This window comes from Triticum aestivum, chromosome 2B (assembly GCF_018294505.1).
Source record: "Triticum aestivum cultivar Chinese Spring chromosome 2B, IWGSC CS RefSeq v2.1, whole genome shotgun sequence".
NCBI lineage: Eukaryota > Viridiplantae > Streptophyta > Magnoliopsida > Poales > Poaceae > Triticum > Triticum aestivum.
The window spans coordinates 732,776,166-732,790,211 of NC_057798.1; the positions used below are offsets into that span (position 1 = coordinate 732,776,166).

Sequence of the window (14,046 nt, forward strand, 5' to 3'; positions counted from 1 at the left end):
GCTAGACCACACACAAACGTCCGTCGTCCATTTATTACTGCTCCATCCACTGCCCGCTGCCCGCCTCAAGACGGTCAGCGACCGGATCAAACCTGCATCACAGCAGCAACCAAACGTTCGTTGGATCTTTCTTTGGTCCGTGGGATCTATTGCTGAGGAGTGGGTAGAAGTTGTGCTCCCTTTATTTTTTTTATTCTGTATATTAGGTTTGACTGAAGTCAACATTTGAAAAGTTTGATCAAGTTTATAGAAAAAAAACATGAACATTTACCATAACAAATCTACATGATGTGAAAGTACATTTAGTAATGAATCTAATGATATTAATTTTTTATTGTATATGTTAATATTTTTGTTTATAAGCTTTGTTAAAGTTTACAAAGCTTGATTTTGACCAAAACTAATACGCGGACAAATAAAAATAGAGAGAGTACTTGCTGAGGAATGGGTAAGGGCATCTCCACCGCTGACCCGCAAATTGCTCAGGCATCAGCCTGCGGACATGGATGCCGGAGCCAACCAACCAATACTACCCGCATACATTTTAAACATCTTTTAAACAAATCGGATGAAATTCATGCAAACACAGTGGATTTCATACAAACCAAATGAAAACATATACATTTTGTAACATTTTAACAAAATGGCAATATTATGTGCACGTCCCGCCGCGCGGAGCTCCATTCCCACGACACGGATACACTACACTAGTCTACAGCCGGCTGCGGCGGTTCCCTCTATCTTCAACCGGAGGTGAAGGGGGGCTCCTCCGTTTCCGTGAAGCCAAGGCGGGGCTCAAGTCTATGCTAAACGGGCAAGTCACCGGTTGTGCAAGCCGGCAACGCGCCGGCAGTGGCTCTCCTAGGACCCAAGCGGCGGCGGCATCCCATGTTCTACTTTTCCTCAATGTTGACGGCGGACGTGGACGCCCTAGCCACCGAGTCGTCGATCTTCGCGTAGCCAACTTAGTTCTCCACCAACTGGGCGGTTCCACCAACGTTGACGACAGATGGCACGACGTCTGGCCTCGTCCATGGAAGCCACGATGCCCGTTCCGCCGTGCTCCTCCACGTGCCTGCCTGGAGCAACTCGCTACTCCTCCGCGAGCTGGCTTGGAGCAGTGAGTTGCTAAACCACGCGCTGGCTTGTGGCGGCAACTTGCTCCGTCAGGCTAGGCGAGGGAGGTCGAGCAGTGAGTTGCCTGGCTCGTATCCGGCGGGCTCGGTGAACCATCCAACCTGCTTTTATGCAGAAGAACTGCTCTTCCTGCTAGCGTGATGGCATAGACAATGTAGAGAAAATGGTGCAACTAGGAGATGGGGGCAGAGTTGTGGCCTGATTCTTGCCCGGCGTCTGGCCTCGTTTAAATAGCGGGTTGATGGGAGGAGCTTGCTCGACATTTTGTTTAATGCCGACCCGCTCGTGAACGAATGTGTGGCCGGAGTAGGTTTCTTGGCACACGTGTGGGTGTACTGGAGGCGTTCGAATGCGGCGAGAAGGCGTGTTCAACCGAGTGTGCAGCGGGTAACGCCCTCTGCCGACGCGCCACTTCATTGGCGGAGCCAGTCAGAGGTTGCATCCGCTCTGGGCCAGCTTCAATGCGGAGCAGCCGCTCTACGGCGGCATGAATGCGGGAAGCTGGCGCCAGGCGGGAACGCGTGCGGGCAAAGGAGGAGGTTTTGGGTTGGGTAGGGTGGTCAGAAGGCCGCTGTCTGGACATCTGCAAAACCCCCCTAGTTTGTCTCCCATTTGCGAGAGAAAGTAAGTCCGGACCGTCGAGCGGATCAATATAGTCCCGCCCTAGATGGGACAACGCGTCTGCACCACGCGGTTCGGACAGTTACGGCCTTACGGGCGATTTGATGGTCATCGTTGGAGATGCAAAGTTGTATTTAGGGCCCCATCCATTGCATGCTGCCCGCCAATGTCGTCGAAGGCAATGGTGTTGCTATGATCCAACTCCATCATGAATTCCAACAACCCGGTTCATTTTGCATGCTACGGTGGCAAAAATCATCACCATATATGACCATCACGTGATTCTTGAACTAGTTTTGAATTGCAACACCAATAAATTAGAAGAAGAAAAAATGGTTACCTCTCCGGTGTTGCGTATGTCAACTCACAAGCATGAACGTCGTCGTCGACATCTTCTTAGGGGGTGGTAGAGGAGGGGGGTAGCCTAAGGTGGATGAGATGGCATATGGTCGATGGGAGGGGTAATATGGCGTTGGAGTGGTTGTGGTCTTCTTCTTCGTCTCCTCGACCTCCATTTCCTTGCCCGTTGGGCAAGCGCTGCCTCTACATCCCCGTTGGTTGCTCAGTGCGGAGGAAGGGTCAAGGATGGTTGCGGTCGTGTGCCTCCCTTTTCGGACACCACTGCGAGCCATGCCACCTTGGTGCCCTGCCATCGTTTTTCTGGGGCCAGCGGCGGATCTAGCATTGTCGTCAATGGGGACAAGGGATGGCGGGGGTGGGAGGACTCGGGCGTCCATTCTAGCGCTGATTGGGGCGTCAGAGGGCGGCGGTGGCATTTGTGACGGTGGGAGAAGGAAGAAATGCACGTGTGAGAAAGAAATAAAATGAGGAAACTTGCCTGCTACTGCTCAAATTTGGGTAGGAGCGAGCCGGTTTGACTGATAACTCTTTCAATTTTAAATGGATAAAGTTTTTGAGAAAAGACTACTTTATGGATTAACTCTCCAATCCAGGGGAAAAAATGTTGAGATGCTCGTAGGAGCGTGTCAACCGTAGAATTACGATCAATCTCTTTTGCTGCCTTGGAGTCGGAGGAGAGCGGATCGATTTGGTTTCTACCCAATGATGAGGTTTTTGCTTGCCAGCCAAAGTTACTTTTCATTATTTCCTTTCCTGCCTAGCGATTTATTACTCCACACTACTACTAGTATCCTTGTCCTTAAAGCTTAAGCAATTCTAAAATGGCATGATTGCACAACATAACATCCAAACCGAAGAAGTCGCTGGCTGCTTCGACGGCTCTGCTCGCGGTCAAGGCGGACTCGACGGTCATGCAGAAAAAGGCAGACATGTAAACGAGTGAGCGCAGACGCACCGAACGTGCAGCTGCGGCGAACTTTGAATCACGTCGAAACTCACCTTCCTGAAACTTGCCTGATGGGGCAGATCGATCGGCCTGAAAAGCCCATCGACAGCTCAGAAAAATGCTAATACCGTGTCCTCCACTCGCTCCCGGCAGATTGATTGATTGGTGGCCATTTTTATTTCTTGATGATGACAAATTCGACAAAAGCCACACCCTAGTTTGCATCTTGATAGGATCGTTCTAGGCTTCTAGTGGAATGTTTCTCGTGAGCCCAACCAAATCTGGACGAGAGGAGTGCGGGCACCAACTGTGAATTTGGGAGTGGTGGTTGAGGGGAAGAAATGTACTATTTCACCCCCAACGGAATGTATTTTCCGATGGAGACACCCACGCCAATCCACCCGGCAAGATAAAACGCGTTACTAGCAAAACTGGAGCACAGTCCACGCGCTCCAGGTGGTGGAGCTGGTCACTCGTTGTCGTTGTCTCATAGCAGGCGCCGCTCATCCTGGGGAGTAGTATTTAGCAGGAGCGGGGGGTGGGGCGGAGGGTGGAGAGAAAGGAACGGCTGCCGTCCCCTGCCTGCAACCGCAACTCAACCAGTCAGTCGCCATTACTCTTGTTTCTCATCACCCACCGCGAGCGCGAAGCAGGAGGAGCAGCACCATGCTGGGGCATCTAGTCGGGCTGGTGAAGGTGCGGGTGACGCGCGGGGTGAACCTCGCCATCCGCGACCTCCGCTCCAGCGACCCCTACGTCGTCGTCCGCATGGGCAAGCAGGTTCGTTCCGTCTCGGTCTCCTCTCCTCTCTTTCCTCCTTCTCTCGCTGTGTAGATGCACCGTCGATCTGCCTGTCAATTCCGCGAATTTTAGTCCTCTTTTGGAAAGAATTAATCGCCTCTCCGGGGTCCCCGTTCTGGAGTGTTCTCCTCCTGATTATTCTCCTCCGCTTTAATTTTTCGCAGAAGCTGAAGACGCGAGTTGTAAGGAAGAGTATCAATCCGGAGTGGAACGATGAACTGACCCTCTCCATCGAAGATCCTACCATTCCTGTCAAACTGGTATGTGTTCCGTTCTCTTTCCCCCTTTTCCCTCTGTCGTGCTTCAGAAATTCAACTGATTTTTTGGGAAATTCCCTAAATCGAATCATGAAACGCAATAAATTTCTCCCTGCAAAAAAAGAGAAAGAAAGAAAAATAATGTAATGCCTTTGCACAAAAGGAAAGGAAGGTGAACATTCTGGAAACGCGGGGTACAGACAAGCAGCCGAAGTGGTAACTGGCTGACAGCTGCCTGACAACCCATTGCTTCTTCTTCTTTCTTGTGCAGGACGTGTTCGACAAGGACACATTCTTCGACGACCCGATGGGCAACGCGGAGCTGGACATCGGCCCGCTGGTGGAGGCCGCGAGGATGAGGGTCCAGCTGCAGGGCGTCGCTGACAACACCGTGGTGAAGAAGCTGGTGCCCAACCGGCAGAACTGCCTCGCCGAGCAGAGCGCCATCTACCTGTCCGAGGGCACGGTGAAGCAGGACGTGGTGCTCAGGCTGAGGAACGTCGAGTGCGGGGAGGTCGAGCTCCAGCTCCAGTGGATCGACATCCCCGGCTCCAAGGGCGTATCAGGCTTTTAATTAGCTCTCTGTGCACTCTCTGCTGTTTGCAGAGTTCTTTCTCAAGTGAAAAGCTGGAGTAAATTCTGATTAGAATCCAAGCTTAAGTTAGGATTTAGATTATGTGCGATAGATGACTGTGTGGTCGAACTTCCTAAGATGGACTGAAAAAGGAAGAACTGGTGGCAGGGGCGCAAAAATTCTCAGAATTCCATCCTCCTTCCTTTGATGTGGTCAGCTCCTTGATGCGGTCTCAGAACAATGGCTGCAATATGCTGATGAGTAGGTCTAATTTTCTGCAGCAATTTTTCAGGAAAATTCTGCAGTGATCTTGACTTACAACGCGTAACATTCTGTTAACGAGACCAAGCGTGAGTGTTTACTGCCTTCCGAACCCCCTTCTACGTTGCGCATGGGCCTCCTTTTATATGCTCAAGGGGTCACTGACAGATGGCAACGCAGACAAGGGTAAAAATAGAAAAGGAGTTGCGGTTGGTACAACAACCTGTACAGTGTATCATGCCTAACCCTGACGGCAGGGGACAAAGGCATTAAATGCCCGTCTACGTCGCCCAAATAGTGCAGAAAGGGACCGTCAGGGACGCCACCGCTTGCCACGATGGCAATCTTGTCAGCGCCGCTTGCCACCGCGCACCGCTGGCCGCACAGCCTCTTGCCACGCGCGCCTGGAAAGGCCCCAGGGCGACACGTTGGTGGATTTGCTGGAGCGTAGGTACAGAGTGGTAGCCTGCCGCGGCAAGTGCCTTGCCGCGGTCGTTGTCTTGTCGCGTCCGGAAGCTTGTCGCTCACCGGGGCTCGCCGGGACGCGTGGCGCGTCGCGGCAAGTTCCTTGAGATGCCTTGGTTGGCCTTTCCGGCAAGCTCCTCTTGCCGGGGTCTTGTCTCCTTGGCTTGAATACTTCGTTCTTGAATGGCTCCAAAGGAACCATGGAGGACCTTGGCGGTCACCCGGCAAGCCTTGCCGCGGGGTGCTGCAACTGCCCGTGCACAAGTTCGGGATACTAGGGTACTCCTACTCAAGTACACCGACAGGAGCCCCCGGGCCTGGGCCACACACGGTGCCGAGCGCTGTTGGGCCAGGCCCAAAACAGGGCACGGGCACGCACGGCCTGGGTTACGCCGTATCTTACTCCGTATCCACCGCGCCCTCCTCGAACGGCACGCGTTGAATGCGGCGTCGTGGGAGAGATCGTGTGTGGTTTCTTTATTCGAAAAGACGGAATGCCCGCCCCCTCCCCCTTTATAAGCAGGGGAAACAGGGGCAGTTCGCCCATCTCGCCGGTTGCTACTCCAATCTCAGAAATCTCCGCCGCTCCCTCCCCTTCTTTCAAAGTTGAAAGAGAGCAGCGCTCCGCCCCCCATCGCCACCAGCATCACCAACGCCGTCGATCTCCCCCACCACCTCCGCCATGGCTCCGAAAGCCGACAAGGGGAAGGTCGTGAAGTCGGCCGAGGCGCAGCGGCTCGCGGCGCTGCGGAAGGAGCGGGCAATCTTCCCCCCAGCTTGCCGCGAAGGAGCTGAGGGAGTACTACTACCTCTTCTGGTCGACGGAGACGCGAGCGCACCCGCGCATGAAGGTACTCCCCGCTGCCGCTTCGGAACTAGCTCCGAATGGATACCCCTTCTTCGCGCTGTTCTTCTACTGCGGGCTCTGCCCGCCTTTCTCTGAATTTTTCTGCGATATCATGAACAACTACGGGTTCCGCCTCCTTGACTTCACCCCCAATGTTGTTCTGACCATGGCAGTTTTCGCACATCTCTGCGAAAACTTTGTCGGAGTCTATCCAAGCGTAGCTCTTTTCCGCCACTTCTTTATGCCCCGAGTAGAGAGAGGAGAGCCCTTATCCGGCGGAATCGCCTGGATCTCGAGGACCGGCAAGAAGGAGGCTTATCTGGAGGGAGAGCTCCGCAGCAAGTGGTTGGAATGGAGAGCAGACTGGTGCTGGATTGTCGAGGAGAACCCGCAGCCATTTACCGCCCAGCGCCATGCCCTAATAGAGCGCGGCAACGATTGGAGCAACATGGCCCCGGAAGACGATAGGCTGAGGATTGTCGTCACCCATATCCTACGACTCAGGCTTGCCGGGCTCACCGTAGGCGCCGTTGGCGCAGATTTTCTTCGCCGCCGCATCGCCCCCCTGCAGGAGAGGAGGAGACCCGCCTGGGAGTTCCAGAATGCGGCGGATATCATGAGGCTGCGCCCGGGCCTCAACTTTAACTTCACTGTCTTGGAACTGGACGCGATGATCCTGGAGCTGTTGAAGCGCGATCCTCAACATCCCGAAGCGTTCATGCTGCCGAGGGGCGTCGTTCCACTGTGTAACAACTCCTCGCTCGACCGCATCCGTGCAATGATGCCGCTGTGCGATTCGCATGGAATTGTTCCAACTTGGCAAGAGCCTGCAGACGACGTCGTGCAGGAGTTCTTTGATGGCTTGGTAGAAGTGCCGGTCCGCCCCGATGAACAAAAGAGCCTCACCCGCGACACCACCGATGCGGAGATGCAGCGCATCGCCACCAGGCTGGAAGAGGCGGCAGCAGCCGCTGTCGCGGGCGAGTTCGGATTCACCATGGAGGAGGTCGAGGCAGCAGAGGCGGCAAGCCTTGCCGAGCGAGAGGAGCTTGCCGGCGAGGAAGAGCTTGTCGGGCCTGAAGCTGAGTCGAGCGAGCCCGGCGAGGGAGAGCTTGTCGGGCTCGAACCTTCAGGCAGCTCGTCGCAAGCGGAGCCCCCAGCTCCACCGAGAAGGCGTCTCCGCAAGGCCGGGGACGTAGCGGAGCGGCAAACGAGTCAACAGCCTCCGTGCCGTGCGACACGCTCTACCGCGGCAAGCAGTGTTGCTGCGGGAGCGCCTCACGCCGCTGTGACAACTGGAGCGGGGTCTTCCCCGTCCACCGCTACTGCTCCTGCCAAGCGGACAAGGGAACCTACTCCTCCGCCTCGTCGCACCGGAGGCGAGCCGGACTTCGATCTCTCCGCGCTCAGCTCCGACGAGGAAGAAGAAGAGTAAGATTCTTTGCTGTACTTGTAGTTCTTCAATTTTCTTGCTTTGTCTTGTATCTGATTTGCTTCATTCTGAACCCATTCCTTTTCAGGACGCTGGCCCAGAGAGCGGCGAAGAGAGCCAAGGTCCCGGTGATTGTCATCGAGAACGAACCCACCGCGACAGCCGGGGGTGTGTCCGAGACCACCTTGCCGGACCCAGCAACTATTTCCCAAAGCAGCCCCCAGCGCAACCCCCAGCGTAAGTATATAGTTTACTTCCTGCTGTTAGGCGCGCATGAGTGCTTTTTCTTTGCTGATATCTGACTTTGGTTTGTGTTGGAGCAGAGCAGCTTCACCAGGAGTGCCCGGAAGCCGCTCCCAGAATGCCTTCTGCTTCAACTACACCGCCAAGGAAGGATTCCCCGGCAAGGGAGCGTTCTCCGGCAAGGGAGCATTCTCCGGCAAGGGGGAATTCTCCGGCAAGGGACAGTTCTCCGGCAAGGGACAGCACCAGCGAACCTCCGGTGGTTGAGGCCACCACTGCAGGTCCTAGTACAGGTAATCCTCTTGCTTGAAAACTTCCCTTGGGTTCTTCTTCTGATGATTTTCTTTTTGGATATTTGCTTGATTCTTCTCCTTTTTTCGTTCGTCAGATCCATCTGCCACGGAGCCGATGGAAACCGAGGTCGCCGGCGAGGAGAACGCGCGCAGCAATACCGACGACGCCGTTGCCACCGAAGGATAAGCCGGCGCTGATGGTCCCGCCGGCGAAGAGGCCGCCAAGGCTGCCGCCACAGAAGCTGGCGAGGGATCCGGCGATCGCACTGACGGCCCCGAGGCCGCAGGAGCGCCAGGCGCTACGCCGACCGCCGATCCCTCCGCCGCTGCTGCAGCGCCAGGCTCCGAAGAGCCCCAGCCCGGCGCCTATTTGAAGGCCGGCGACGGCATCCTCATCAAGCTCCCCTGGGCGTCAAGCTCCAGGGCGCCGGTCGAAGGAGAGATGTTGGATGGAGAAGTGCTCGCCTCCGCTGGGCTGACGCTGGTCGACGCGCCAAGCAGCAGCAGCGACGAGCCTGAGGAGGAGCAGCTGCTGCGGAAGCTGTTGTCGCTCTATCGCGCCCGACAAGCCAAGCTGGTATCCCGAGAAGCGCTTGTCGCGAAGGCGGGAGTGGATATCGAGAAGCACGCGAAAGAGCTCCGGGGTTTCAGGCAGGAAACTCTCCGGGCCCTGGCAGAGGAGCGGGAACAAGTCGACGAGGAGCGGAAAGCCTTCCTCCTCGAGAAGGCTGAAGTTGAAGAGAAACAGCGGCTTGTTGCCGAGAAGCTATCTGCGCAGGAAGGCGAGTTGGCGCAGCGCAAGGTCAACCTTGACAGCCACGAGGAGGAGCTTGCCGCGCGCGAGCAAACATTTGGCGAGGCTCTCAAGGAAGGAAAGGATGCAGCCGCAGCTGCCGAGGCCGCCAAGAAGGAGCTGGAGACGAAGATGGCGCAGCTGGAGGCCGATCTCAGGGCGAGCGGCGAGGAGCTTGCTGCGCTCAAGCGTGAGCGCGAGAAGGACGCCGCCGCTCATGGCAAGCTGCAAGGTCGTCTCGCTGAGAGGAGCAAAGAGCTTAGCGCCGCCAAGGACTCCAACGCAGATCTTGAGTAGAAGCTGGCTACTTTGACTCAGACGCTGGACGACGCCAGGGAGCGGGAGGTGGCCTTGTCGGAGAAGATCAAGGCCGACGAGGCGCTGCTGGCGAGTGCTACCGCCGCCCAGAAATCCTTCAGGGAGAATGTGGAGCACTGGACGGAGGGTCTCGTGGATGTTGCCGCAGCCATCGACAGGGAGCTGGCGCAGCTGGGGATGGAGGATCTCGGGTACTCTTCCGATGAGCACCTCCAACCCAGCGCCAAGCTTAGCTTGTTCTTCAAAGGCGTGGCGACGGCCCTCCAGCGACTCCGGGAGAAGATCCCAAAGCAGCTGGCCGACGAGTCACGCAAGATCTATGCGGGAGCTCTTCAAAAGGTGTTGGTGAAGGTGGCCTTCCACAACCCAGGTCTCAACCTCACCAACGTCCTCAGGACCTTGCCGCCGGATGCTGATCTGGAAGCGCTCAAGATCCTTGTCGCACCCATTGTGGACAAGGTGAGCGGGATCAAGAGGGTCGAGGGCGATCGCGTAGATTAGACCGCCCATTTTCTCTTTTTCTTGTCGCTGCTGGTCATGTTATGAGAACAATCTGTTAGAGCTGCGACAAGCTATCTTGTAATATGACTCTATTTTGGGTAGCGATTGCTATGTTATTTCCTTTACTTGATTCCTTCCTTTGTATGTTTTTGCCATACACTTTTAGGGAACTTGTCAGCGCAGGCACCTTAGCCACGAGCGCTGAGTGCGGGACGTCAGCAGCCTGCTGGCGGTGCCGCTACCGGCAAGAAACCTTGTCGCAACTAGTCGCAGCTCACTTAAGTTGTTGAGCGGACTTGAAACAAAGTAAGGGCGCAACTAGCTACGAGTTGGTTCCTCCGCGCACAGGTTTTCCATACAAAGCACGGTCGTTCGAGGAAGATAACTTAAAAATTAAAACTGATTGCTCAAACTTTGGCAACTTAGTTTTTCTGTCGTTTGCTTTCCGGTAAGGCGAAAACTTCCTTGAACGACGCCTGGTCCACACCATTATCTTCTCCTTTCCCCCTGGCAAACTTGTGTGCGAGGGAACTTCCTTTCCTCTGAGAAAAAGAAAGAAGAGAAAATAATGATACGGAGCCTTACGGCTCGTTATTGCTTACCGGGGGTAGGCGCTGCACAAAGTGTCAGATACATGCATGCAAAGAAAAGTAGAAAGCATGAAATTGACAAGATGTGCGGAGCACATGAGCTTTACTTATGCACGGGGTCTGCGCCCGGCTTTGTACAAAGGATTACATGCTACATCGGCAAGACTTGTACAAAAGGTGGTTGCCGGAACAGGTTCCGGCAACCGCGCCTTACGGGTAAAACTTACGAAGATGCTCAATGTTCCAGGAGTTGCTCACCGGAATGCCATCTTCGGTCTCAAGGCGGACAACGCCAGGCCTAGTGACTCGTTTAACCCGGTAAGGGCCTTCCCACTTCGGCGTCAACTTGTTGGAATTCTTGGCGGACTGAACGCGCCGAAGAACAAGGTCGCCTTCCTCGAGACTTCTGGCATTAACTTTGCGGCTATGGTAGCGGCACAAAGCTTGCTGGTATCGAGCAGCTCGTACAGCAGCCTGAAGACGGTCCTCCTCAAGGAGCAGCGCGTCATCTTGTCGCAGCTGCTCTTGCTCGAGCTCATCATAAGCGAGCACTCGAGGTGACCCGTATACGAGTTCCGTGGGGAGAACTACCTCCGCTCCATAGACTAGAGCGAAAGGTGTCTGGCCAGTGGCTCGATTTGGCGTCGTCCTGACCGACCAAAGAACCACCGGCAGCTCCTCAATCCAGTTCTTTCCGCACTTGCGCAGCCCGTCAAAAGTCCTGGTCTTGAGCCCGCGTAGCACTTCAGCATTTGCCCTCTCCGCTTGACCGTTGCTTCTCGGATGAGCAACAGAAGCGAAGCAGACCTTGGCGCCAAGATCTTGGACGTACTGCATGATGGTGCGGCTCGTGAATTGTGTGCCGTTGTCGGTGATGATCCTGTTAGGGATCCCGAAGCGGCAAACAATCGACCTGAAGAACTTGACTGCTGACTGTGCTATTACCTTCCTCACTGCTTCCACTTCCGGCCACTTTGTGAACTTGTCGATTGCAACGTACAAGTACTCAAAGCCCCCAACAGCTCGGGGAAAGGGGCTAAGAATGTCGAGCCCCCAGACCGAGAATGGCCAGGATAAAGGGATAGTCTGGAGAGCTTGAGCTGGCTGGTGTATCTGCTTGGAATGGAACTGGCATGCTTCACACTTGGTTACTTGTGCAGTTGCATCCTGGAGGGCTGTCGGCCAAAAGAAACCTTGCCGGAACGCTTTTCCGGCAAGTGCTCTTGCGCCAATGTGGTGACCACATATGCCTCCATGTATCTCTGCCAACAGCTTTTGTCCGTCTTCCCGGTGAATACACTTCAATTTCACACCGTTGAGTCTTCTTCTGTACAGTGTGTTGTCGACAAACTGGTACATACTTGACTGCCGGGCTACTCTTTCCGCTTCTTCTTGCTCTTCGGGAAGTTCTCCTGTCTGAAGGAAATGGACAATCTGCCGTGCCCATGCTGGAGCTTGCGGCTCGACAATAAGGACTAAAGGCACATCTGCTGCTGTGGGAACATCCACTTCTACGGCGAGAACCTGCGGCTCAGCCGGAGCTTGACGTTCCCCGGCAAGCTTGCCGGAGCAAAACTTGTCGGGAGCGTCTGCTTCAACGGAACAAACCCTAAGGCTTGCCGGAGCAGACTGCTCCTCAGCACCCTTGGTGTTGATCTTGGGGACCTTCTTGGCGGCGGCTTCGGGGAGCTCTGCCGGAAAATAGTCACCAGAAATCAACTTCCTCTTCTTGCTCTGTCCAGTTGACGGCGTCACAGACGGTTGAGTCAGCTTGAGCACAAAGATCCCTGGTTCCACAGGTAACTTAAGTGCGGCGCACTTTGACAGGCCATCGGCAATGTCGTTCTGAGCTCTTGGAACATGTTCCATCTGTAGGCCGTCAAAGTGCTCTTCTAGCTTTCTCACTTCATCAACGTAAGCTTCCATCAACGGACTCTGATAATTCTTGTTCACTTGGTGGACGACAAGCTGTGAGTCACCCCTGACAATGAGCTTCTTGATCCCAAGGTCTGCTGCGATCCTGAGACCGGCAAGAAAACCTTCATACTCTGCGGTATTGTTCGTTGCTTGCTCCTTGGGAAAGTGCATCTGGACTACATACTTGAGGTGCTCTCCGGTGGGTGCGACAAGTAGCACGCCCGCACCGGCGCCTTGCAGCGAAAAGGCACCATCAAAGTACATTAGCCACTCTTTGCTTGCTTCCTTGACAGGGATGCTTGTTTCTGGAATTTCTTCATCTTGTGTTGGCGTCCATTCTGCTAGAACTCTGCCAACGCTCTGCTTTGGATAGTTGAAGTGCTCTCGAACTTAAGGCCAAAGCTTGACAGTTCCAGTGCCCACTCGACAATCCTGCCTGTTGCTTCTGGATTTTGCAGTATTCTCTTCAGCGGAAAACGAGTGACGACTGTGATCTCATGTGCTTGAAAGTAATGGCGCAACTTTCTCGAGGCCATGAGAAGGCCGAAAAGCAATTTCTGCACACCAGAGTACCTTGACCTAGCCCCCTGCAGAAGGGAACTGACAAAGTAAACTGGGCGCTGCACCATTCTTTTCTGCATCTTCTCAGGCGACTGCGTAGATCCATCTTTGTCGGGACCAGAGCTTGCCGGTGAAGTCTTCTGCTTGTCGCTGGATGCATCTGCCGTGGTTGCTGGCTCATCATCCGCCTCCCTCTCCGCTACTAACGCAGCACTAACCACTTGATTGGTTGCCGCTATATATAGCAGCAAATTCTCTTGTGGCTTAGGTGCGACAAGTGTTGGAGTGGAGGACAGGTATCTCTTTAAGTCCTGTAGTGCAGCCTCCGCTTCCGGAGTCCATTTCATTGGACCTGCCTTTTTCAATATTTTGAAAAATGGCAAGGCGCGCTCAGCAGACCTAGAGATGAACCTGCTGAGAGCAGCTACGCAACCGGCAAGTCTTCGTACATCCTTGACGCGCTTTGGTGCTTCAATCTACTCAATGGCCTTGATCTTGTCGGGATTGGCTTCAATTCCCCGCTGAGACACGAAAAACCCGAGAAGCTTGCCGGAGGGGACTCCAAACACTCATTTTTCGGGGTTAAGCTTGAGGTTGATCTTGCGCAGATTTGCAAAGGTTTCGTCTAAATCTTGAATCAGAGTCGCCTTGTCCTTTCTCTTGACCACTATGTCATCCATGCAGGCTTCCACATTTCTGTGCATTTGCGGCTCAAAAGCGTCATGGACTACCCTTGCAAATGTTGAACCAGCATTCTTTAAACCGAAAGGCATCCGTACGAAACAGTATGTGCCACATGGGGTGATGAATGCGGTTTTTTCCTCATCCTCTTCTGCCATGAAGATCTGATGGTATCCTGAGTATGCATCAAGAAATGAAAGTAAGTCACATCCGGCCGTGGAGTCAACAATCTGGTCGATGCGCGGCAAGGGAAATGGGTCTTTGGGACAAGCTTTATTGACATCGGTAAAGTCGATACAAAGCATCCATTTCCCGTTTGCCTTGCGTACGACTACAGGGTTGGCCAACCACGTAGGATGGAGCACTCCTCTGACAAGGCCTGCTACTTCCAATTTCTTGATTTCTTCTGCGATGAATTCTTGGCGCTCCACTGCCTGCTTCCTAACTT

The 14,046-nt window shown here is 54.4% G+C and overlaps 1 protein-coding gene across 1 annotated transcript; it reads left to right on the forward strand.

Annotated features, from left to right (window-relative positions):
• Positions 1 to 3,583: 3,583 nt before the first annotated feature.
• LOC100873136 (GTPase activating protein 1) lies at positions 3,584 to 4,904 on the forward strand. The gene is made up of 3 exons (XM_044470497.1): positions 3,584 to 3,844; positions 4,030 to 4,125; positions 4,394 to 4,904. Exons 1-3 carry the CDS (start codon positions 3,731 to 3,733, stop codon positions 4,694 to 4,696), a joined length of 513 nt encoding a protein of 170 aa, XP_044326432.1. The 5' UTR covers positions 3,584 to 3,730; the 3' UTR covers positions 4,697 to 4,904.
• Positions 4,905 to 14,046: the final 9,142 nt, after the last annotated feature.

Excerpts from the sequence above, each read along its gene's own strand:
- LOC100873136 (XM_044470497.1), top strand. The coding sequence starts at position 3,731 with ATGCTGGGGCATCTAGTCGGGCTGGTGAAGGTGCGGGTGACGCGCGGG. Across the intron at positions 3,845-4,029 it reads TCGTCCGCATGGGCAAGCAG|AAGCTGAAGACGCGAGTTGT; the intron begins GTTCGTTCCGTC and ends AATTTTTCGCAG. Across the intron at positions 4,126-4,393 it reads CTACCATTCCTGTCAAACTG|GACGTGTTCGACAAGGACAC; the intron begins GTATGTGTTCCG and ends TTTCTTGTGCAG.